At 46.1% G+C, this 25,413-nt stretch overlaps 1 protein-coding gene across 8 annotated transcripts in view; it reads right to left on the reverse strand.

Annotated features, from left to right (window-relative positions):
- Nucleotides 1–25,413, reverse strand: part of LOC135921082 (neprilysin-1-like) — a 103,043-nt gene that overhangs the window by 57,808 nt on the left and 19,822 nt on the right. For 7 of the 8 annotated variants that reach the window (XM_070533819.1, XM_070533821.1, XM_070533820.1 and 4 more), the window contains 2 exons: nucleotides 15,911–16,060; nucleotides 9,115–9,252 (listed from right to left, as the gene is read on the reverse strand). In XM_070533819.1, coding sequence (XP_070389920.1) covers nucleotides 9,115–9,252; nucleotides 15,911–16,060 — 288 coding nt within the window. The remainder of the gene's footprint in view (nucleotides 1–9,114; nucleotides 9,253–15,910; nucleotides 16,061–25,413) is intronic. The other variant, XM_070533818.1, reaches the window with a different exon arrangement.

Here is a 25,413-nt window from a genome sequence, read left to right on the forward strand (position 1 = left end):
GTTCAAGGGAATGAATGAGTCGCCGATTTATCATTTTTTCGAACACCTTACAAATGCAGCTTGTGAGGGCTATCGGGCGGTAACTTGTCACCGAGGAAGGGTCTTTGCCTTGTTTCAAAACAGGGACTACAATGGCTTCCTTCCACGTGGTTGGAAGGTACCCTGCATCCCAGATGGTGTTGAAAAGTGTAAGTAGTGTAAGTTGCGTGTCATTGTGTAAGTTTTTGAGCATTTCATATAAGATTCTATCAGATCCTGGTGTGGAACTCTTGCAAGCGCTCAAGGCCGCTTTCAACTCGGCAGCACTAAATGGGCAATTATAGGGTTCATTCTGTCGGCATTTATTGGTGAGTGGCTTACATTCTTCTGTTTCTTTATATTTCAGGAATGATTGCGAATAATGGTTGGAGCTTGATACACTCTCAAAGTGCTCCCCAAGTGAGTCTGCTTGTTCAAGCAGGGTATCGCCTTGTGGGTTTACCAGGGGGAGTGAATAAGTTTGTCGTCCTCCTATCCTGTTAACCCTGTTCCAGACTTTCGATTCCTCTGTATAAGAGTTGATGCCCGATAAAAACTTTTGCCAGCTTTCTCTTCTGGCCTGCCGGCGGGCTCGCCTGCCTTGTGATTTTACTTTTTTAAAGTTAATAAGATTCTCCGCAGTGGGGGAGGCGCGTAGCAACCCCCACGCTTTGTTCTGATTTTTACGTGCGATCCTACAATCGTCGTTCCACCACGGGACACGCCGTTTGCAGGACAGACCATTTACTCGTGATATACATTTAGATGCGGCATCTATTATGAAGGCTGTAAAATATTCGACAGCAGCGTCAATTTCTAGCGAGGACATGTCATCCCACGAAATACAAGATAGAGTTCGAAATTTTTCCCATTCGGCAGTGTCAATTTTCCACCTAGGAGCCTGTGGTGGATATTCCTTGTCTTCAGGTGTTCTAAGCAGTATTGGGAAGTGGTTGCTTCCGTAAGGATTGTTGTTAACTTGCCATTCGAGTTCATACAGTAGTGACGGGGAGACTATAGGCTAAGATCTATTGAAGAAAATGTTCTGTTTGCAAGAGAATAGTATGTCGCTTCCTTCTTATTCAGTAGACAAGCACCAGAAGAGAAAAGGAACTGTTCAACAAGACGTCCTCGTGCATCTATACGAGGGTCGCCCCACAGGTAGTTGTGTGCATTGAAGTCGCCAAGAACCAGATAAGGTTCTGGCAATTCATCTATAAAGGACTGAAATTCATGTTTAGTTAATTTGTAATGTGGGGGTATATAAAGCGAGCAAATAGTGATGAGTTTGCTTAGCAGAACAGCTCGCACCGCCACTGCCTCAAGGGGCGTGCGTTGCTGTAAAGATTGACATGCTATACTTTTATGAGTGAGAATCGCCACACCACCCGATGATGCGACGGCATCATCGCGATCTTTGCGAAACGTAACATACGTACGGAGAAAGTTTGTGTGTTTGGATTTTAAGTGTGTTTCCTGTAAACACAGCACTTTTGGATTGTGTTTGTGGATGAGTTCTTGCAGATCATCAAGGTTTCTAAGAAGACCTCGGACATTCCACTGGATTATTTGTGTATCCATTTTTAAAGTAAGTTGGTGCTGTGTTTACGGAAACTGAAAGATGTCTTAGATTACAGAGCTCTTTCGAGGCCCTGTAATCGGGGTTTTGCCCTTTCTGGAGCGGTCGAGGGAGCCTCGCCGCTCCTTAGGCGCTTGACGCGCCGTGAGGACAGATGTAGTGTCCATTGCCTCTTGGGAGGCGCTGGACACATGCTCTTGCGAGCGAGTTTTCTGTGAGGGTCCTGCCTTGGAAGGCAAGATCCCTGCGCCCACCAGCCCGGAGGTCGATGGGGCTCCCTGATGGATATGGCTGCGCCGGCTGTTGCCAGCGCTGGATGGGGCCGGGGAGGTTGGGGCAGCCTCGGCTGCGCCCACCTTCGGGGTCGATGGCCCCGTCTGCTGTGTTGGCGTAGCAGCGTTAGCTGCAGCCGCCGAGAGGGCGGATGGCGTCACTGCCGCCTCACTGGGTGTGGGTCGGACAGCCGCCGGAGGCCGTTGTGGCGCTGCCCCCTGACGCGCCACTTCGGCAAATGTGTTCTTAGGCAGGTATGCCACCCGCCTACGTGCCTCCTTGAATGATATATTTTCTTTCACTTTGATCGTGACTATTTCTTTTTCTTTCTTCCAAGACGGGCATGATCGCGAGTATGCGGCATGCTCGCCATCACAATTTACACAGTGGAAAGCATTCTCACAAGCTTCAGAGGAGTGTTCGTGCGCGCTGCATTTCGCACAAGTTTGGCGGCCTCGGCAGCTCTGCGAACTGTGGCCAAAACGGTGGCACTTGAAACATCGGAGGGGATTTGGGATATACGGTCTTACACGGAGCTTGATGTACCCGGCCTCGATTGACTCGGGCAAGACACTTGAGTTAAAGGTGAGTATTAGGTGTTTGGTCGCAAGTTCCTTACCATCTCGCCTCATCTTGATTCTCTTGACATTTATAACATTTTGTTCACTGAAGCCCTCCAATAGTTCAGCCTCAGAGAGCTGCAGCAAATCATCGTCCGAGACAACGCCGCGGGAGGTATTCATCGTGCGGTGCGGGGTTACTACTATTTGGGTCTCCCCAAATGATTCAAGTTTAGGCAGTTTCTCAAATTGTTTGTGATCGCGGAGCTCCAGGAGGAGGTCACCGCTAGCCATCCTCGACGCCTTATATCCTGGACCAAAAACTTCGGTAAGGGACTTCGATACAAGAAATGGAGAAATTGGGTTGAGCTCTAGTAATATGCTCCGCATAATATACTGCTGAGGCTGTAACAAGTCTGAAGACGTTGACCTTCGGCTACACATTATTTGCAACCAGCCTCTGACATTAACCAACATAAATACCAATATCTATGTAGTGCATAACTGACATATAAAGATGTATTTACAAAACTTACAAGAGCGCTAGGCAACAATGCATCAAGAAGATAGCTGTCGCGACCAATTCCACCTCCACCTGTCAAATCGTCTTCTTCTGACTGGCGCCGCTCTTGGTTGCGCCGTAACAAAACTCCCGCCTGTAAAGGCGCCGTCGCGGGGCTAACTATAAGGGAAGTGAATTTGTGGGAAAGTAAGACTTCAGCCGGGACAAACGCACAACGCCCGTGGGGACACGCGAGTCCAGTGGAGCGATCTCGTTGTTCTAATTGCCAAGCTGACGCTATGTCGTGTAGGGCCCACTGTAATACGGCGGCAGCTTTTGAGACAAGCCGACGCGGCGACATGGGTGTCTATAGGAGGACAACGGAGCCAGGAGAAAATCGAACGTGTCGATGTCGGCTGTCCTACCGGATCTTCTGCGTGGCCTGAGACTCGGTGAGCCGGGAACCGGCAATCAGCGTGCCGTACGAGCCCGGGCAAATACGTCTTGAGGATATTCAGCAGGAGTGTTCATCGAGGAAGGAAGCGAAGGGCAAAGGGCAAAGGACAAGGGCAAGTGTGTCTAAGGGCAAAGAAAGGTGACGGCCGAACAAATGGTAAAACGGTCAAAAGCCAGTGGTCTCGTGATGGGAGGAATTATAGGCTAAGGTCACGATGGGTAACGTGCTGTACCAATCACAGTGATAGTCAGAAACGCGCATAGAAAGCATTTCTGTCGACAGGCGATTCAGCCGTCAGTACGTATGTCTGCGAGTGGTAAACGCTGGAAATCTTGTGCTCGGCAAAACAGGAGCGAAGTAGGTCTTCAGCTGCTCGGGACAAGAAGGTGCGCCTGGCATCAGTGAGGAGCTGCCGGGATACGCTGTGATGGAAGAAGACGTGATGTAAATCTACCACCTCACTTGTACAGCTTGTGCGCAAATAATGCGGGATCATGTATCGAGTCGCGTATGCGGTCGCGACAACGACCCACTTATTGCCAGATTTCTACGTCAGAAAAGAGCCGAGAAGGTCGAGGCCGGCACGAAAAAATGCTTCATAGGGTACTTACATGGGGTGAAGACGTCCAGCGGGCAGCGCGGCAGGTTTCATTTTGCTTTTTGTTCTGCGGCGCTGACAGAGCGCACATGCTGCAAAGTAGCGGTGCACAGAGCCCTACAAGCCTTGCCAGTAGAAGCGGTGCCGTACGAGATCTTGAGTACGCAAAACGCCGAGTTGGCCTGGAGTAAGGGCGTCATGCAACTTCTCAAGAACTGATGTACGACAAAGGTGTGGTACAACTAGCAAAAATTCTGGTCCTTCAGAACGTAAGCTGCGACGGTACACAAACGTCGTCGCGGAGCAAGAACATGCGCAGCGGAGGGTCTGAATGATAAGAATTGAGACGATCGATGAGAACGCGTAAGCAGTCATCATGTCTGTTCAGCGCGGATGTCGTGCAGATCAGAAATGGCCCGGACACAGGAGTAGGTGTTATGCGCATAATATTTAGGGCGGTCGGCAGGATCACAGCAGAGGCAATCGGCGACCTTGTTGCAAATGGCCTGACTTGTATAAAACAGCAAATAGATATTCTTGGAGCCGTGGTGCTCACCTAAGCAATGGTCTAGTGGGGTTGTTAAGTAAGGAGAGCCAGCCCAATGCGTGGTGATTGGTAACCACGTGAAATGTGCGGCGGGACAAGTAGGGGCGGAATTTAGCAACTGCCCAAAGTAACGCCAGGCACTCCCATTCGGTAATATTAAAGTTCCTCTCGGTGGGTGACAGAAGGTGGCTGGCGTATGCTATTACGCACTCTGCGCTACGTTCCCATTGAAGGGTCCAGTCCCAATTCCATGGCCACTGGCATCTGGGTGAAGTTCAGTGGTGGCAGATGGAACATAATGAGCCAGCAATTGAGGAGTCGTGTCCAAGCGCTCTAGGGCGGAGAGGGCTTTGGTTTGAGCAAGGGCCCACGTGAAAGCAACGTCCTTCTTGAGTAAGTTGGTGAGTGGGTGAGCGGTTTCGGCGAAATTCTTGATAAAACGACAGAATAACGAGCATTGGTCCAACAAATCTTTGTTTATCTGCGGTGGAAGACGGAACACGACAATTCTGGACAGCGCGAATCTGTCAGGGCCGGGTTGAACGCCAGCGCCACTGACGATATGGCCAAAAATGGGAATTCGACGGCGTCCAAAGCGGCATTTGCATGAGTTCAATTACAGGCTATACTGACATAAGGAAGTATAATATGGATAGAATTGAACATGCTCTCAGGTACGGAGGAAGCCTAAAAACAGTGAAGAAGAAACTAGGAATTGGCAAGAATCAGATGTATGCGTTAAGAGACAAAGCCGGCAATGTCATTACGAATATGGATGAGATAGTTCAAGGGGCTGAGGAGTTCTATAGAGATTTATACAGTACCAGTGGCACCCACGACGATAATGGAAGAGAAAATAGTCTAGACGAATTCGAAATCCCAAAGGTAACTACGGAAGAAGTGAAGAAAGCCTTGGGAGGTATGCAAAGGGGGAAGGCAGCTGGGGAGGATCAGGTAACAGCAGATTTGTTCAAGGATGGTGGAGAGATTGTTCTAGAGAAACTGGCCACCCTGTATACGCAATGCCTCATGATCTCGAGCGTACCGGAATCTTGGAAGAACGCTAACATAATCCTAATCCATAAGAAAGGGGACGCCAAAGACTTGAAAAATTGTAGACCGATCAGCTCACTGTCCGTTGCGTACAAACTATTTACTGAGGCAATCGCAAATAGAATCAGGAGCACCTTAGACTTCTGTCAAGCAAAGGACCAGGCAGGATTCCGTAAAGGCTACTCAACAATAGATCATATTCACACTATCAATCAGGTGATAGAGAAATGTGCGGAATATAGCCAAGCCTTATATATAGCTTTCATTGATTATGAGAAAGCGTTTGATTCTGTCGAAACCTCAGCAGTCATGGAGGCATTACGGAATCAAGGTGTAGACGAGCCGTATGTAAAAATGCTGAAAGATATCTATAGCGGCTCCACAGCCACCGTAGTCCTCCATAAAGCAAGCAACAAAATCCCAATAAAGAAAGGCGTCAGGCAGGGAGATACGACATCTCCAATGTTATTCACAGCGTGTTTACAGGAGGTATTCAGAGACCTGGATTGGGAAGAATTGGGGATAAAAGTTAATGGGGAATACCTTAGTAACTTGCGATTCGCTGATGATATTGCCTTTCTTAGTAACTCGGGGACCAATTGCAATGCATGCTCACTGACCTGGAGAGGCAAAGCAGAAGAGTGGGTCTAAAAATTAATCTGCAGAAAACTAAAGGAATGCTTAACAGTCTCGGAAGAGAACAGCAATTTACAATAGGCAGTGAGGCACTGGAAGTCGTAAGGGAATACATCTACTTAGGGCAGGTAGTGACGGCGGATCCGGATCATGAGACGGAAATAATCAGAAGAATAAGAATGGGCTGGGGTGCATTTGGCAGGCATTCTCAGATCATGAACAGCAGGTTGCCATTATCCCTCAAGAGAAAAGTATATAATAGCTGTGTCTTACCAGTACTCACCTACGGGGCAGAAACCTGGAGGCTTACGAAAAGGGTTCTACTCAAATTGAGGACGACGCAACGAGCTATGGAAAGAAGAATGATAGGTGTAACGTTAAGGGATAAGAAAAGAGCAGATTGGGTGAGGGAACAAACGCGAGTTAATGACATCTTAGTTGAAATCAAGAAAAAGAAATGGGCATGGGCAGGACATGTAATGAGGAGGGAAGATAGCCGATGGTCATTAAGGGTTACGGACTGGATCCCAAGGGAAGGGAAGCGTAGCAGGGGACGGCAGAAAGTTAGGTGAGCGGATCAGATTAAGAAGTTTGCAGGCACGGCATGGCCACAATTAGTACATGACCGGGGTTGTTGGAGAAGTATGGGAGATGCCTTTGCCCTGCAGTGGGCGTAACCAGGCTGATGATGATGATGAATTACAGGTCGGCGCGTCCGAAAACTGCAAGAATATCCGACAGGCGCATTAAATGACTTGTAAAAATTGGTGAGAAGACTGTGACGTCGTCTAGACAACGCGGACATGTCAACCATTTCTAGCCGTGAAGTAAGGAGTCCATCAGTCTTTCGAACGTTATCGGGGTATAACAAAGACGGAACGGCATAATCTTGAGAAGATAGAGGCCGTCAGGTGTTATGAAGGCAGTTTTCTCACGGTCCATGTCATCTACCGAGATTTGCATATATGCGATCCGGATGTGCTATGGGATAGCCTCATTGGAGGTTTATCGATGAAAAATACTTGGATCCGCGCACGCAGTCCGAGGCGTCATCGATATGCGGCAAGGGGTAGACAGCTTTAGCATTATTTCGCTGAGGTATCTGTAATCGACATAAACGCACCAATCGCTGTCCTTCTTGACAAGGACAACAGGGGAGGCCCGGTGACTGCAATATATTTTGATAACGCCTCTATTCAACAACTTATCGACTTCTCGCGCTATCACTCGTCGTTGAACATGGGAAACATGGTACAGCCGGCGGCGTATCCAATTGGCGTCTCCGGTGTAAATACGATGGGTGACCATCAATGTCTGGGCTAAAGGGTGGTCTTCAAGTTCGAAAATGACGCCGTAAGTTGCCATGAAACGGCAGAGGTCAGCAGCTTCTGCCAGAAGAAGATCAGGTGCATTCATCTTGGTAAGTTCCTCTGTGGGTGTCGGTGAATTGGAGGTTCCTGAACAGGTCGAAGGAATTTCAACGTCAACAGCCAATATGTCGCAGTCATTCACAGGCCAGATGTCGCCCAAAAGCATCTCTCTGCCGAAGAGTTAGCACATGTATGCCACTACGTGGCGCACATGTCATATCCCTTGAACTCTAGTACGCTGCGTTGCTGTTCTTGTTGATAATGATGATAATGGTTTATTGGCATCCCCTTCGAAACGAGACGGTGACAAATAGCTACATAACCCCGCTCTCGTTAACTAAGTCAGGCTACATGCAGCGTGCAACTGCTATATGCACCTGCTACATGGCGTGCCACCTGATGTATTAATATGTAACTGCAGTACAAAGGGCGCATGTGGCAAGTAGCACGATACAATAATGAAGGCGTTGATGGTGATTCATTGGCATCATCTTTGAAACGTGATGTTGGCATAGTCACCTAGCCAGTTGATTTAATCAAATACGCATTATATATTCTTCTATCATTGTTGTATACATCTCCTTAAACTTCTTTTTCCTCCTCAAACCTTTAACTGTCTTGCACCGCTACTTGTCAATCTGCGAGATGGCGTGCCAGCTGGTGTATTAATATGTAACTGCAGTACAAAGGGCGCATGTGGCAAGTAGCACGATACAATAATGAAGGCGTTGATGGTGATTCAGTGGCATCATCTTTGAAACGCGATGTGGGCATAGTCACCTAGCCAATTGATTTAATCAAATACGCATTATATATTCTTCTATCACTGTTGTATACATCTCCTTAAACTTCTTTTTCCTCCTCAAACCTTTAACTGTCTTGCACCGCTACTTGTCAATCTGCGAGATGGCGTTCTACCTAGAGTAATAGAATGCAAGTGCAAAGCAAAACGTGCACGTATCGACCCTACGCAGCGCGGTTGTGAAATCCCGTGTCTCCTCGTGCGCTAGGAAACGTCCAGAAGGCATATTTCCGCGGCACGCTTGAAAGCGCTGGCGTTGCTCAGTGGTAAATTTGCTGAGTCCCACACAGCGCACTGGTTCTATCCCGGCAAGAACTAGGCGATAGGATCCCGGCGATAGCTGCTACAGCCACCGGATACCGGCGGCGGTGGTGGCAGCCGACACCATGGCCAACTGAAACGGCTGCTGGAATCAGCCCATAACACTTTACACTATAAGAAGCTTCAGATGAGGCTCGTTCAACGTAGGCAACATAAACTGGATTTAACCCCACCTTTCAATAGGCACCTGTTAATAAGCAATAACCAGCTAAAGGCCTATGCCTTTTGACACTGGCAACATGAAGCACCAGCGTAGAATGCCAAACTAAGTATCACATATTTAATAATAATAGCACACTTAGGCACACTACAACAGTCGTGTGTGTGTGCGTGTGAAAAAAGCAGTCGTATTTCCTCGCACGTGCAGCCGGCACGCAAGTGGCATGTGGCGTGCTCACCTCGTCTCGCTTGGAGTAGAACATCGTCACGCAGGCCTTGAAGAGTGCCGTCGCTTTCTGCCAGGCGCTCTGACCCGTGGGCGGGACCGTGCTGGCGCGAGCCGCAGATAAGGCAGCTTTCGTGACGTCCTCTGTAATCTGGGCACGGTACGTAAGCTCTGTAATCTGGGCACGGCTATTGCCGATGGGAAAACCGCGCGAACAATCTTCATGTGTAGTCATGATTAGCTTCTTTTTCTTGAAAGAATCAGCTTGCACTTCGTGTTTACTATACAAAGGAGTGTCGAGTGGGTACGGCCTAGTGCCTTAAGTGACATAATAAACGAGTATGACGCTAAACCACACAGAGAAGAACGGAGTGCAACACGGACGCTTTCTTGTGTGCATATTTTTGCCGCAAAAGTCGTTTATTATATCGGACAACTAAATAACCTGGCCGTTCACTCTCCTTAAGTGACGTAATTTTACTGCTAAACATTGCATTCGTAGTGAAAGAAAAGCAGTGTTGACTTATTTCACCTGGTCTTTCATGAAGGAATAGGCCTTTATGCGAATGCTTTCTATGTGCTGCTGCAAAAGCTGACTACGTTCTGCTTCCCCTTGCCGCCGTTACTCAAGTTGTGGCCAAGTGCCAAATTATGTTATGTGTATTTCCGTCTTTTGTACTTTGTTAGTTTTGTTCTGCCATGTCTTTTTCATTTGGTTCTGTAGTAATAAGCATGCCACGCATTTCATATACATTTGTGCAAGTATATAAGTAAGTTCTTGTTAGAAAGATCTGTTGTGTTGGAAGTGGAATTTACACATGTTCTGGCATATGCTGGCATACTCAAAGTATGGACAAGGCTGCAGGCGCGCAAACGCATAAAGAACCTACGCCGCATGACGCGCCAGTTCACAATGTCAATGTCTGGCGTAGATCGCGCGCGCGATGAAAAAAAATATGCGCGCTGCGGACAGGCACAAAGAAAGCAAAAGTGCGCGGGGCATGGGGAAGGGCTGAAAGGGAGCGGAGCGCGTCGTCATAATAAGAACGAAACGAAAAAAACAAAGAGTGCTAGCGTGACGAGGCACCGCGTGGCTGCTGTTCCTGTTCCAATGGCAACTTAAACAATCGTGTGCGCCGCCATATTACGAATGTATCGCCCTCCTGCTAGGGCCGTAACTGAAGGGGACCTTGGCGCTAGCGTGGAAAGACCGCCTGCTTAAAAACAGCCAATGGCAGCCATGCGGAAATTTAACCCAGGGCTCACTCTGCATGTTAGCAGCGTCCATATGCTTGCTGGGAATCCGCCTTCACGAAATCAAACGTCGCTGTATTTTTTTTTATTTTTTCTCTGTACAGTTTGGTTGACATTAGGTGGACCACACGGCCATTTTGTATGGAAGGCCCCTCCATTTATCTTATAGCCGCTTGAATAAGGTTAGCGGCTATTCGCTACATAACGAATGTATAAAGGCATGCTTAACTTCCACTTCCTCGGAAGGGGAAAATGTGAATTTGCTGTCTCTTTCAGTGTTTACCTAACGTAGAGCCGCGTAGAACGCCTTGTGTCTGTCCTTTCTTCTGTTTTCTTAACCGTGCTGAACCCACTGGCCGATGCGAAAAAATCCGACGACACCTAATCACTTCTTATGAGTTGTGAATACAAAAGCATTATTGTCCAATTGAACACCGCTCTGTGGTCGTTCTAGATATGAACTACTTGAGGGTAAATGACAGCATTAAGACGCTTGACCAAGGCCTCCTAAATAGCAGAAAGCAGATGCACATCGGTCAGTGATATCATGTTACATGGTACGACGGTCATGCAATCTAATCGGCACGGCCCCGAGGAAGCCGCGGTGATTTTGCCGTCACCGCTTTCGTCACTACAGACTTCGCACTGGGAATTTCGGTGCAAGTAGCATGATGTTGTAAAGGAGAGTTCACAGGCCTTTTATATAGGAGGCGCTGGTTTAGCCCAGTGCGTAAGACACTCGGCATCCGAGCGTGGCGTTTTAAGTTCGAAAATCGCTACCGCCAACGTTTTTTCTTTCGAATTTAATAACGCGTTAGGATAAAAGGCCCCGTGTGGCAGGAAATCTGGCGTCGGAGTCCCGCGTCCCGCGTCGACCATCGTTTCATCAAAAATCATTCCGTGCCATGCAAACTCAAACACGCCTACGCAACCACGTACGCAGCGCAGAGAAGTTACTGAACTAATTCAATTTCTTAAAGTTGAATGCGTCAGAAAAATCTCGAAGTAAGTATTACACTACCTACAGACATGACAGCGTCGAGCTAAAATTTGAATATACGAGAAAACAATTCTGTCACGCAAAAATTCATACTTAAACCACTTTCTCCCAGCGTTTCAGGCATGCGTAAACCAGCCACGGCGTCCGAGATTTGCGCGCGCCGGCGCGCACAAATATCGGAGCCCACGGAGCAACGCGCCCGGTTCCTTGCAAAACCTCCAGATGACGCTCGCCTTCATGCATAGCGTATCAACAAGGCACTGGGGCAGGGGTGCCCTTTATCCCTACTGCTGTTTATGATGTACATGATGAGGATGAAGGGGATGCTAGAATGAAGTAATATTTGTATTATCCCTCATACAAACAGGACGATACAGTAGTAGAGCAGCAGCTTCCAGGTTTATACTATGCGGACGACATTGTGTTGCTAGCTAACAAGCAAAGTGATATGCAACTTCTGGCTAATATCTGTGGACAGGAAGGCAATTATTTAGGTTTGAAATTTAGCGTTAGAAAATCAGGTGTTATGGTATTCAATGAAAACAGTGAACAGACAGTGGCGATACAGGGCCAGGAAATACGTCGGGTAACAGAATATAAATATCTTGGTATATGGATAATTCATATAGGAGGTTGTGGCCAAGTACCAAATCCCAATAAAGAAAGGCGTCAGGCAGGGAGATACGATTTCTCCAATGCTATTCACAGCCTGTTTACAGGAGGTATTCAGAGATGTGGATTGGGAAGAATTGGGGATAAAAGTTAATGGAGAATACCTTAGTAACTTGCGATTCGCTGATGATATTGCCTTGCTTAGTAACTCAGGGGACCAACTGCAATGTATGCTCACTGACCTGGAGAGGCAAAGCGGAAGAGTGGGTCTAAAAATTAATCTGCAGAAAACTAAAGTAACGTTTAACCGTCTCGGAAGAGAACAGCAGTTTACAATAGGCAGCGAGGCACTGGAAGTCGTAAGGGAATACATCTACTTAGGGCAGGTAGTGACTGCGGATCCGGATCATGAGACGGAAATCATCAGAAGGATAAGAAGGGGCTGGGGTGCGTTTGGCAGGCATCTCAGATCATGAACAGCAGGTTGCTATTATCCCTCAAGAGAAAAGTGTATAATAGCTGTGTCTTACCAGTACTCACCTACGGGGCAGAAACCTGGAGGCTTACGAAAAGGGTTCTACTCAAATTGAGGACGACGCAACGAGCTATGGAAAGTAGAATGACAGGTGTAACGTTAAGGGATAATAGAAGAGCAGATTGAGAGAGGGAACAAACGCGAGTTAACGACATCTTAGTTGAAATCAAGAAAAAGAAATGGGCATGGGCAGGACATGTAATGAGGAGGGAAGATAACCGATGGTCATTAAGGGTTACGGACTGGATCCCAAGAGAACGGAAGCGTAGCAGGGGGCGGCAGAAAGTTAGGTGGGTGGATGATATTAAGAGGTTTGCAGGGACGGCATGGCCACAATTAGTACATGACCGGGGTTGTTGGAGAAGTATGGGAGAGGCCTTTGCCCTGCAGTGTGCGTAACCAGGCTTATAATGATGATGATGATGATGATGATGATGATGTGGATAAACGAAGGCAATAGAAATATGGAAACACAGGAAAAGACAATAACAGTGAAGGGGAAAAGAAATGCAGCCATAATGAAGCACAGAGCGCTATGGGGATACAACAGGTACGAGGTGCTCCGAGGTATGTGGAACTGTGTAATGGTTCATGGACTTGCTTTTGGAAATGCGGTTATTTGCTTGAAATCAGGGGTACAATCATGACTCGATGTGAACCAAAGGTCAGTGGGTCGCCTTGCATTGGGCGCTCACTTGAAGACTACAAATGAAGCTGTGCAGGGTAATATGGGCTGGACTAGTTTTGAAGTGAGGGAAGCTCGCAGTAAAATTGAGTATGGAGAACGACTGAGGAATATGGAAGAAAGTAAATGGGCTGTGAGTTATCTGTACAGGAAAAAACATTGATGCACAGTGGTGGAAAAAGACTAGGAAGCTTACCAGCAAGTATGCGGCGTCTAGGGTGGGCAACACAGCAACAAAGAACGTCAAGCGGAAAGTAATAGAGGCCGAAATAATCTTATGGGTGGCGGCAATGGAAAATAAACCTGCCATGAGTAACTACTTAAGAGGGAAAAAACGAAATCAGGAAAGAAACAATTAATGATAACTCAAAGGGAAGCTGATTACTTTTCTAAGCGAGATCGGGATGCCTTAGAACACGCACTTATAAATCGAGATCTAAGAAGGAAGAATAAGCATGTGCTTGCTGCGGCAAAGTTAGGGAGAGTATGGAGCATGTTTTATTAGAATGGGAAGGGGTCTACCCAGCGGTTGATTTAGGCGCCACCTGGCCTTGTGTTCAGCGAGAGGAGTGGAAAAGTAAACTTGTCCGCAATAGGGATTAGTAAGAGGCGATTGGAGGATTGGTGGAATAAAAGTAGGGAAACGACAAAAAACGGAAACGTACAAAAGCACAGTTCGCACTAAGGGATCAGAAAATTTGGGTATGGTAATTCATAGTGTTTTTCTTTTTTTTTACTATTTAACCTAGGTAGGACATTAGGCAGTATAATAGCAAGAGCTTGGCTGCGCAACGCACCGCCCCGTTCGAAACGGGGTGCTTATAACTTCCATCCGTCCATCCAGTGTTCAGCGCCAGTGTTTCCCAGTAAACATTACCTTTACGTAAGCTGCAGTTGGCGGGAAACGTGAGAAGCAGTCATGGATATTTGATTGCTATCGCATTCCACTACTAAAGGCAAAGCTTAAGCGTCCACAAAATTTTCCCATTTTTTTATGCATTCCTTTCTACATAGCGATTGCCGAGCTGAAGTTAGAACGCAGGGGAAAGCTTGCGCGAATAGCAAAGGTTTCCGAGAGCGTGGGCGACGTGGCTTTGAAGCGGTGTCCTCTCCTTTCACGCAACACCTGGCCCGCTGGGCAACAGCGCGGTAGCAACTGTGCCCTTTCGCCTACTCTTTTTCGTCAAGGTGCGCACGTCACGTTAGCGTAGCAGCCAATGGGAATTTAGACGCCGTTTTGCGGCTGGAGAACGTGGCTTTTTCGCTAAATGAGCCATTCGATGCTTCAGTATAAATAAAATCTTGCAGCGCGCAGTGGGCGGCGAAATCGTGGACGCGCTCAGAGAGCGCGCGGATCACACTAACAGTATGACAGCCGAAGCGATAACTTCCACAGCGCCGCTCGCTAGCGCAACAGAGGAAGCGAATAAACATAAAGGTTACGCTAAAAACACAAGGAATCGAATTTTTTTTCTTCACATTATTCCGCAATTTTACTTATATTATTCGTAGGTACCGAAGTTAGTGCATAATATGCAAAATGTATTTAATTTTGCGTCTGCCACCTGAAACATCGCCATGCTATTTTCCATATGCTGAAAATAGCCATGTTGTCCGCCTAGTGAACTTAATGTCCTTTTTCTTTACCTCAGAATTTTTGAAATGTGGATAATTAAATTTAACCAGCAATTTCTCTCTAAACCATTTAAAATAATTTTTTTTTTCCTTTTGCGCTGTGCCGATCATAAATTGCGGCAAGACACCGGCAACAGGTTACCTGTGCGCGTAAGCAGTATCCGCAAATGGGTCCTGCAAGGATTTTATGTCCGCGAAGTTCTGCATTGCAGCGCATTCATTGTATTATGCCGAGGGGAATGAACGGATGTTCTTTAACTTCCACTTTGGACGTAAATGCAGAAATCGAAAGAGACACACCCACCCCGTTTTGCTCATCCAGTGTTCACTCTTGCTCCTTCCAATCAAAACGCGGCTTACATAACACGGTACCGGACATTTTTTTCCCCCTATTGTAGCCTTGCATTCGTAGTCTCGCTTGATACGATGGCGCCACTTAGTTAGTGCCCTCGCGAATGCCCCTTCTTACGTCCAATAAGTTTTACAAATAGCAATCGGATGTTCGCCAAAAAAAAAACACACAGAAATATCTTTAGATACTGTTCGTGCGTACGTGCAATGTGCAACTGCTTGTTTGCCTTGTTTCATCTGTACGCCATTGCGGCAGCGCACCTCGTGTAGTTCCTAACGTAATTATACTGCATTGCACAAATTTTAAAGTATTATTTGTGTGCGTACCAAAAGCACGAAAGATTTCGCACTAATGTTGATCCTATAAAAACGCACAGAACAAGGTTGCGTGTTCTTGCGTCATACTCGCTGCCCAAATATGTTGATGTATGAGGCTGCCGTCGGCGCGGAAACTGATTTCAGAAGCAAGTTGACTGATAAAATGCGCCAATTTTGGTGTCTTACCTGGCGATGGAGGAATCGCTAAGTCCCATGGTAAGGAAGCGTGAAATCAAAAACATGCGTATTGTTGACGTCGTTAGATGCGCTAGAAAACCAGGTCTAGCAATTCAGTAGACCTCGGTACAGCTTTATTGTACGGGAGCACCATGTTGTCTTATCTATTCAATGTATTTCTCTTTCTGCATTATATGGCACCACTAGCAGCTACCATCGGACTTGCGAGCTTTAATACTTACTTTTGATGTAGTAATTGTGCCCTGGTAATCATCGCAAACGAATTGGTAGAAGTCATCGCAAGGGTCGAATTTCTGGTCCAGCTTCACCCTCAGCCACTGCGCCAGGACCTTGCAGTCATTGGTCGTGCACATGAGAGGTTTGGCTGTACTCTACGGATAAATATGTATTTGTGGAAAGAAAGAGACGCCGAAAAAAAAGGCCATTGAGATGCTGAAATTTTGGCTGTGGCGCAGCCTTCGTCAGAGCGTACACGATCGGATGCACAATAAATGCTCTTAGAAAAAAAATATATACGTCAGATTATATCATTTGTTCCGTAGTGTTAAGTAAGTATTGTGAGGGGACCAACGATAGCAAGAAAGATTCGTTCCACGCAAAACGTCTCGAACATTCATCTCGACCACCTCAGATTCCTCCCTTAAAATTTATGGCAGATCAATGCATCATGATAGCGTGTCTTCGAAGTTATTCTCTCGAAAAAGTATACACCGTGTGATTTCTTTTGAGGGCTTAGACCACCGGTGACAGAAATCCCTATGAAAAAGTGAGCTTCAAGTATGCACACTTGTCAGAATATATTTGCATGATCTATGTCAAATGGTCCATTGATACCTGCGTGGACCTATTGTAATCTGCTGTTCCTGCAGCCATTTTGTGCCATTTTATGAAAGAATTGTGTAATAAGTACGATATTATATTTCAACATTTTTTCCCCTCTGGTAGCTAGTCTTCTCAGAATATGTGCATTCACCTTCAGTATAGTGCATAATATGCATATTTTTTTTTGCCGAAGAACTCGTTCACCTTCCTGAAAAAAAAGATCATAAATTTGACAGAAATTACAATAGTATGGCAATTCAAGCGCATATTTTTCACTGTAGCGGTTAACTAATAGTGTGTGAGCAAGTGTTCGTTATATGCATGTTGTGTGAGTTTAATAGAAGAAATATAACTGAAATAATATTTCTTCGATGTGGGAAAGAAATCTTGAAGTTGAATAACTCGAGACTTACACATTCAAGGCGTCCACATTACACGTGCAATTCACTACCAATTGTGCTACTCTTCGAGCCTAGTGTCTTGTTATCGGTCAAATTTATCCAGTGCCTCCTCCATTGCAGTGAACCGTTCTTGCTTCAGTTCCTACATTACTTGGATTCCTACCACTTGCCGCCAAAATCTTAAAACAGTGTCAGACGACCTCCGCTATGCCGTTAGTACTGCAGCTAGATACCATGTTTTATCAGTCGGTATAACGTACAACTATTCCGTTCTGCTTTTATTCCAAATCCGCGATCACCGCTCGCTCATTGGTCCAAATGTTTGAGGCCGCGCCCATTTTGCCTGCCTGTCAAGCGACGTCAGGAATGCTCAAAAACCGACACGTCAAAGTGACGTTTTCGCACTCATTATGCCTAATTACGCGGAACAAACCCGCCAAAATCGTGGAATAACTGTCGACTGCCCCGTTCCGTTTGGAATAGAAAATGGCTGCCTTCCTGATTGCGCTGGCGGCGGCGGCGGCTCGTCAGCCCGGGCGCGGGAGGAGGGACCCCGAGGAGGCGTTTGACATGCCCGACGATCTGTTTCTGCGGCACTTTCGCCTGAAGAAAGGAACTGTACGGTGGCTGTGCGACGAAGTGGCGGAGGAACTCGGAGGCGTGAGAGCAACAGCGCTGTCGGTGGAGTGACAAGTGTTGTTTACGTTTCGATTTTTCGCAACGGGCAGCTTCCATGCCTCGGTAGGGAGCGAGGAGGCGATCGGCGTGACCCAGCCTGTGGTCAGCAAGTGTGTGCGACGCGTGGCGGAGGCAATCGTCCACGCCGGGGCCAGCAACAAGTGCGTCCATTTCCCGAGGACGTCGGAGGAGAAGGCGGCCGTGAAGGAAAGGTTCCTTCGACGTGGCTCCATTCCCGGCGTCATCGGATGCGTGGACGGCAGCCTTATCGCCATTACAGCACCGAAGAGTGAGCAGAAGGCGGCATACATGGGCCGCAAAGGCTACTACGCCCTCATCACAATGCTCGTAAGTATCTTAATTTTTTGTCTAATTTGCCCGTTATAGCAACTCGTTGCTTATACGTGCACGTAGCGAAATGGATTGGATGCGAAATTGACGCATGTGTGGCTATGACTCGAAAAATGAATATATTTGCGTTCACTTTCAGGCGCGCTTCAACTTGCGCCAAAAGGTTATAAAACAATTTTGCTGTCAGGGACATACAATTGTTCTTTTATTAGGCGTTTATATCTAAATTTTAGTTGCTATACGGTCCCTTTGCAAGTAAAAAACAAGCAAAACATGCTTCCGCCAACTATGGAGGCTGCTGTTTGGGCAGATTGAAAAACGTCCCAGGTTCCCGCTCCCATAGGCCCAAACAGTCGGGTCAATTTGACGTCCAGAGTTTGGAATACTTTTCTTTTGGAATAGAGTTACGTTATCGCGCCCGATCCTCTCGCATTGCCTCTTTTTATTTCTAACCCACGGCGTTAGCTAAGCGGCTATGGTGTTGCGCTGCTAAACACGAGGTTGCGGAATAGAATCGCGGCCGCAGCAGCCGCATTTTGATAGAGGTGGAATGCAAACACGCCTATATTCCGTGCATTCGGAGCACGTTAAAGATCTCCTGGTGGTCAAAATTAATCCGAAATCCCCCTACTACGGCAAGTTTCATAACCAAATCGTGGTTGTGGCATGTAAGACCTTGAATTCAATCCTTTCCTTTTTTTCATCTCTGCTATACCTTCATTTCGCGCATAGCTGTGTCTTCTATCAGAACACCTTGAAACGCGCATCTTAATATTGAAGGCTAAATGGTACACATACCACAATTTACAGCAAACAAGAAAATGACTATGTGAATACGGGAAGGGCAGCCTTAGAGTCAGGTTCAGTGCCCATTGTGGTGGGTTTGTCCTTGGTGTGATTGCTTCGTAATGTTTTCCTGTCAGCGGTGGTATACAAGGCATATGAGAAAGCATCAATTAGCGGGAGGACCATGAAGCGAAGCACGAAATACCTGGCTTACCGTGCGTTCGAGTAACATCGGTTGATACCGCCTGGATGCTACTGGATGCACCTCTATTCAATGGCATACTATCTTGGGATATTAAAAAAAAGTAAGCTGGACACAGTTTCTGTAGTCAATGTGTGGCAAAATGCGCAATGAGAAATGACTGGCGAAATGCGCAGCTGATTATTGCAAGCCTGAGTGCTGAAACAGCGGAACTCCTACTGAATGCGCTGCTCGCGTAACAAGAGAACTTCCACTTACTGATACAAGCCCTGGCTAATCACTTCAGAGAGGCGTATGCACCTCTGATTCACTACGTCCGCGGAAATGAGACACAATTGAAATTCAGCGGCTTACGATGATGGTGTTGCCAGGCGTCCTTTCTAAGGCGATAAATGTAGTTGCCGCGACTGACTTCATCATGGCTACTTGGGATCCAGGGTACCATTGCCAGTTATAAAAATATGCAACGAAAGTTCCACTTGCCGCTGTCCATCTCGCACTTAACCCGTACCCTACCCTTCACACCACCTCATATTCGCCTTTTGGAGTCGTTGAAGGAACAAACCACCAACACATTACATATACCAGAAGCTTGAATGCACCAATTAAATGAATGAAAGCGCTGAATTTGCAGGTCGCCTCAAAGCGCATCAAGAACGTCTTTTCAAAGTTATGGCAAACGTGGTCCCTTCAGATACTACTGAGCAACGGACAAAAAGAAATCGCACAACCTGTTGGCAATGGTGGCAGCGTAGTGGTCAAAGCATCTCACGCATCCACATTTGCCTATTTTACAGCTTGTTTCCGCTGCCATCTTCAGCAAGCAGCATACTGCAAGGTTTCAGGATACACTTCGGGAAATTTTGCCGCTGCTCTCGGTTGCGCTGATTTATCTCAGCGCATAGGTACGACTGCTGCTTCTGCGCATTTCCAGCGTCTGGACACGTGTGGTTCATCGGTGTATCTAGACACTGCGGCCTTTGGCGCTGTCAGCATCACCGGACTGCATAATAATAGCTATCCAGCGGGCGTGCATTTCTTTAGCAGCAGTGGCAGCGTAGCGGTCAAAGCATCTCACGCATCTATATTTGCCTACATTACAGGCTGGTGTTTTCAGCACGGGTGCCATTTCTTGATCCTTGTTGTTTCTTTTTACTCACTAGCTGTCAGTGCTGACCTTGTTAGTTTTTACTTCGCACCTGTCTTTTGAGCGTGTTTTTTGTGTGCGCTGATACTGCTTTGAGTCATGCAGAAGTCAATCAATGATTTAAGAGAAGAACTATGGCAGGAGGCTGTAGAGAGGGAGCTCCGAGCGCAGATGAAAACACTGCGAACAGAACTTCGTGACGATGTTCGCAGTATGGATCACATGAATGGTGTCTTCGAAGACATTCGACAGAATTACGAGGCCATCAAGGCCGAAGACGCTGAGGTGAAGGATGAAAATAGTAAGCTAGCCGCTGAACTTGATGGAATCGATAAACGCCTTGCAGACGAGGGGTCTCATTTACAACACTCCGAACAGTATTCGAGGAACAAAAATATCGAAATTAAAGGTATCGTGGAAAGTCCCACCGAGCACGTAACTGCTGTTGCTTGCAAACTTGGACAGCTTTCAGGAGTGAGCGTTGCACTAGATGACATGGTCATGCAAGAAATAAGCCCGGCTGCATTATTGTACAATTCACGCGATGACAGAAGCGGGATGCCCTGCTTGAGAAGGCAAAAAAACTGCGTCTTAAGAACAGCGATTTGGCAATTACTTAGTGTCGCCTGTCTACATGGATGAACACTTATGTCCAACACTAAAACGTCTCCTTGGAATGGCTTCGCTTAAAAAGCGCGCAAATGGCTGGAAATACGCACGGTGCCGTAATTGGAAGATATTTGAGAAAAATTCGGACGGATCAGAGGCACTTGCCGTAAGGCAGGAGTACGATCTGGAAAAGACCCAATGAACCGCTCTGTATGCTTATCGAGTACACTTCAGAATGGAGCAATACGAAGACAACGAATAACGGCGACACATTAGTAACAAAAGCAAAGTGATAACAGAAACTGCTAGAACCAGTTAGGCAGTCCTAAATCATACACGAAGGCACATACTGAGACGTAAGCCTCGCAATATTTTTACATTTACTTTCGTTGAAACATTCTCTAACGGATATGAAATCGGCACTTGGCAACGCCTGTTATCGTGGGTGCATTCAAACATTAGGACAGTTTCACAGGCTGTAATGTTGCTGATGACAGGTAAAATCAATGAACTGAGAGAGTCAGTACACTATGAAGTCAGATATTCTATTTTCTTTATCGTTTTTATGACGAGAATGCAGATAACCATTTTCATAAATCGGCAGATATGACGTGTCGCTCATGCGCGTTAGTAGTGGCCGGGACATTCTGGTCAATTTGTGTTTTCATTGAGCAAATGCTAGACCAAAAGTGCTCTTTTTCTCGTCTGTGAGGGCTTCGTCGGCAAATGAACCTGCAAAACTGATGCAGCTAAGGGGTTTAACGGTGAATAAATTTCAGCAGTGCTGTAGCTGTGTCCATTTCAACTTGAGATGCGGTCGCAATACGTACGACGACGTTGAATGTTTCTTTAGCGAGGTTAAATTATCTTCGATATTGTAATGTTTACGGAAACGTGGTTTACTTGAGAAGAGGATGTGGTTGTGCACTGATCCAAGTCTAACGTTGTGAACCGCTCTCAGAAGCGTGGTGTCCATTTTAGCCTCAAATGAAGTGCATTGCAAATTACTATCTGAATATTGTTGTCCTACTCCTCACTATGAAACAGTCGTTCTCAAAGCAGGAAAATTTTTATTCTGTGTCTGTTATCGCCCACCTCGCGCTGACGTTTCCTCTATTCCCAGCTTTTTAGAATCACTCCTGGAATTTGTCAACTATTACAAATATCAAGTAATTTTAGGCGGCGATTTTTTTATTAATGTACTTGCAGATAATCATAGTAAAGCTGCATTTGAGTCTCTCTTAAATATACACAATTGCCACAATGTAATAACTTCACCAATGAGGCTGGCAACCTTAACAGAAACTGTTCTTGATCTCTTCATTACAAATGTTGATTTGTGCCGTGTGCATTTTGGTGTTATAAACTACTGCCTCAGCGACCATTTTTCCAATATTTACTTCTGTAAATGAATCTTCTAAAGTTACTGACCACTCTACGCCACTGGCACACATTTCTTAAAGATCAATTAACTCTCTCACATTTACCACTTTTCGCGAATCTATTGCACTGGTAAGTTGGGATGATGTTTTTAGTGAACGTAATACGGATATCGCCTACGACAGGTTCTTATAAAAGTTTACAGCTATCTACAATTTATGTTTTCCACAAAAAACATTTACCCGACCAAAGAAAGCTCGTAAGCCATGGATAACTACTGGCATTTTGCATTTAATCAGAAAACGAGAGCAGCTATACAAAACATTCATTCAAACTAGATGTCCTCAAACGCTTAGGGCTTTCAAAAAACAGAAATCATGTCACTAAAAGACTTCGTACTGCTGAAAACAGGTACGATTATAACCACTTAATTTCTTCGAGCCAACGCTCTGGGAAGATGTGGCGCCAACTAGATACAATATTTGGCAAAAGTACTGAACGGCAACGTGGAAATTTCTGAAGCCGAACTAGCAAACGCATTTATTGATTCTTTTCTTTCTAATCTCCCATCATCATATGAAGGTGACAGTCTGTCTTACATGCAGCCGCGCTGCGAGCATACAATGTTTCTGCGGCCAGTATCTGATTCGCAAATTACTACAACGTACACGAGCTTAAAAAACAGCAAAGTCACAGATATGATGGATCTGCAGATAAAAACGGTAAAATTTGTGATTGACCTGATCGCACATTGCTTAACGCATAAAATTAACAATTGTCTTTCATGTGCGGTATTTCTTCTTTCAATGCAGTGCTTAAAACGTACAGCAATCTACAAAAAAGGTGATAGGAACGACCTTACCCATTACCGTCCAATCTCTATTCTACCTATCTTTGAAAAGGTCTTGGAAAAATAATTTTAACGCGTTTAATTTCATTTACTGGTCGCTACAACATGCTGACTCGCAGTACGGCTTCAGGAAAGATCAACCTACGGAACTGGCACTGCTCATGCAAAAAGAAATCATACTTGAAATGTTTGAAAGTCAGAGCTTGGTCCTTGGTATCTTTCTGGATTTCAAAAAAGCTCTCTATCATATTAATCACAACATACCTGTGAAAAAATTGGAGCACTATGGCATTCGAGGGAAAGCTGTCATTCGTTTCATCGTGCCTACAGAATCGGACGCAGTTTGTGGTGATTAATGGTCACTCTTCTTTAGTCAAACCACTTAATTTAGGTGTTCCACAGGGAAGCATCTTGTGTTCTTTTCTCTTTGTTCTTTACATTAACGACGTTGTAAACATTGATCACACCGCCAAGTATATATTATACGCTGACGATACTAGCCTTTTTTTACCGGCTCGGATGTTGCATGTCTATCTCTTCGCGCAAATGAAACAATTCATCGCATTCACTTGTGGGCTACAAATAATGAGTTCAAGCTAAACATTAGCAAAACCAAAGCAGTTTTGTTTCATCCACGAAACAAGTTCTGTAAAATCCCACGACTACTGCCAAACGATTCCGAAATGGAAGTTGTAGAAAGTTTTAAAACGCTTCGCGTGATTTTCTCCAATAATTTTTCCTGCGATGCTCACATCTAGTACTTAACGAAAATACTGTCCAAAGTTATTGGTCTCATGCGTCGACATTGCTTTACGTTCCCTCTTTCCACTAAGAATGTCTTGTACAATGGCCTATTTTCTTCTACGCTAAACTACGGTGCGGTAGTTTGGGGAACAACAACTAAAGAAAATATGAAGAAACTTCTTTAGCTTCAGAAGCGTGCAATACGCCTTGTTTTGCAGCTCCTTACCTGAGTCACACACTGGACATGTTTAACAAGCATAAGCTTGTAAACGTACAATCTATGTACAATTTCAGACTACTACGACAACATAAACTGGAAACAAACAAGAAAATTACCTTCTGAAATCACTGGCGCGATTACAGAAATATTCCCCTGCATACAGCACACGCTTTCCCGAAACATAGAAAGTTGATAGATGCCTCACGACCTACGGTAAGCAAGTGTTCAAAGTACACATTACGGACCTTGTTAAATGAGTTGGCCAAAAAATGGCTGTGGCTTAGCTAAGGTTAAGCCCAGGATGCGAAGCATACTAGCCTTTATTTTAACGCGACAGCGTTAAGGAGCTCGTGTCGTGTCGTGTCGTCGGCGTCGGCTCAGGCGTGCGTCGCTTGCTCAGGCGCACATTTCGTTGACGCGCCGAACGCTGCGTTGCTCGACGCTCACCGCGTCCGATGCGGGGCGCGTAGTCGCTGCGCCGTAGCAAAGCCACCTAGAATCAGTCTCTGTAGCACGCCGCAACCTCCGCTTCTCATTCCAACGAGCAGCTCTGTCTCCAGGAGGCATCTCACCTCGTGAGTGTCTAGCAGAGGCGACGCCGCGAGCGACGGCGCGAGTTGGAGCCCCGTTTCTCCTCTGTCGTGACGTCACCGTGTCACGTGGTATTGAAGGCGACACCGCCGCGCCTGAGGAGCTTGGTTGAGCCCTCGTAATATGCTTCGCATAAAATGGCACGGATATTTAATTGATCTCTTTGAATCAGCTACTCAACATATTTGTATAACTCTACAAAGTTCTATATTTTGTTGAAACAGCACTTCTATTGTCTGTACTTTTCTACTCGTTTATGATACAGTGTATGTCCCACGATGTTTTTGTATATTCATGGATTTTTCATGCACATATTTTTCTGTTTGAATAGTTTTTTTTTTGCCTTTTCTGTAGTTTCTGAATTTTCCGCAAACTGATTTTCTCCTCTACATCTAGTACGGAATTGATGCCACTGTGGGCCATGGTATGGTGCACGAACCCGGTCAAGTCTTTCCAGGTTTTTTGTCCGTGCTGCAAACATCTACCAGATGTTGAATAAAGCTGAATTGAATTGAACTGTAGTTCATTATGCAAAAAAATTAGGCGTGCAGACAGGACACAAAGAAGAGAAGTGGACCACACGAACGCATACCGCGCCATTTTTTCACAATGAATCCTTACAAACTAGCTCAGCTTTCTGTCGTTCTAACAGTTTGAAGTGCATGTTTTAAGTGAAGAGTGTGTGACAACTACGGCATCGGAGCCAGCAGTCGAAAATGTAGAGGACGAAGTGACTCGTGAGCGCGAGCGGTGGTGTGAGGCTCGGCTGGGCGCTCTTGTGCGCAGTGGGTCAGGACTTGGGCCTGCTGGCATGGACTGAGAGACCGCGCCGTTCCGACATTGGTGCCCGTAGCGTGGGGCCCCGGCTGCGTTCGGGGAGAGGCCATGATCGTGGAGGGGGTGGGCGGCGCGCGTTCCACGGCCAGTAGTGAAGCCATCCTGG

The sequence above is a fragment of the Dermacentor albipictus genome, chromosome 2, assembly GCF_038994185.2.
Source record: "Dermacentor albipictus isolate Rhodes 1998 colony chromosome 2, USDA_Dalb.pri_finalv2, whole genome shotgun sequence".
In the NCBI taxonomy this organism is placed as follows: Eukaryota; Metazoa; Arthropoda; class Arachnida; order Ixodida; family Ixodidae; genus Dermacentor; species Dermacentor albipictus.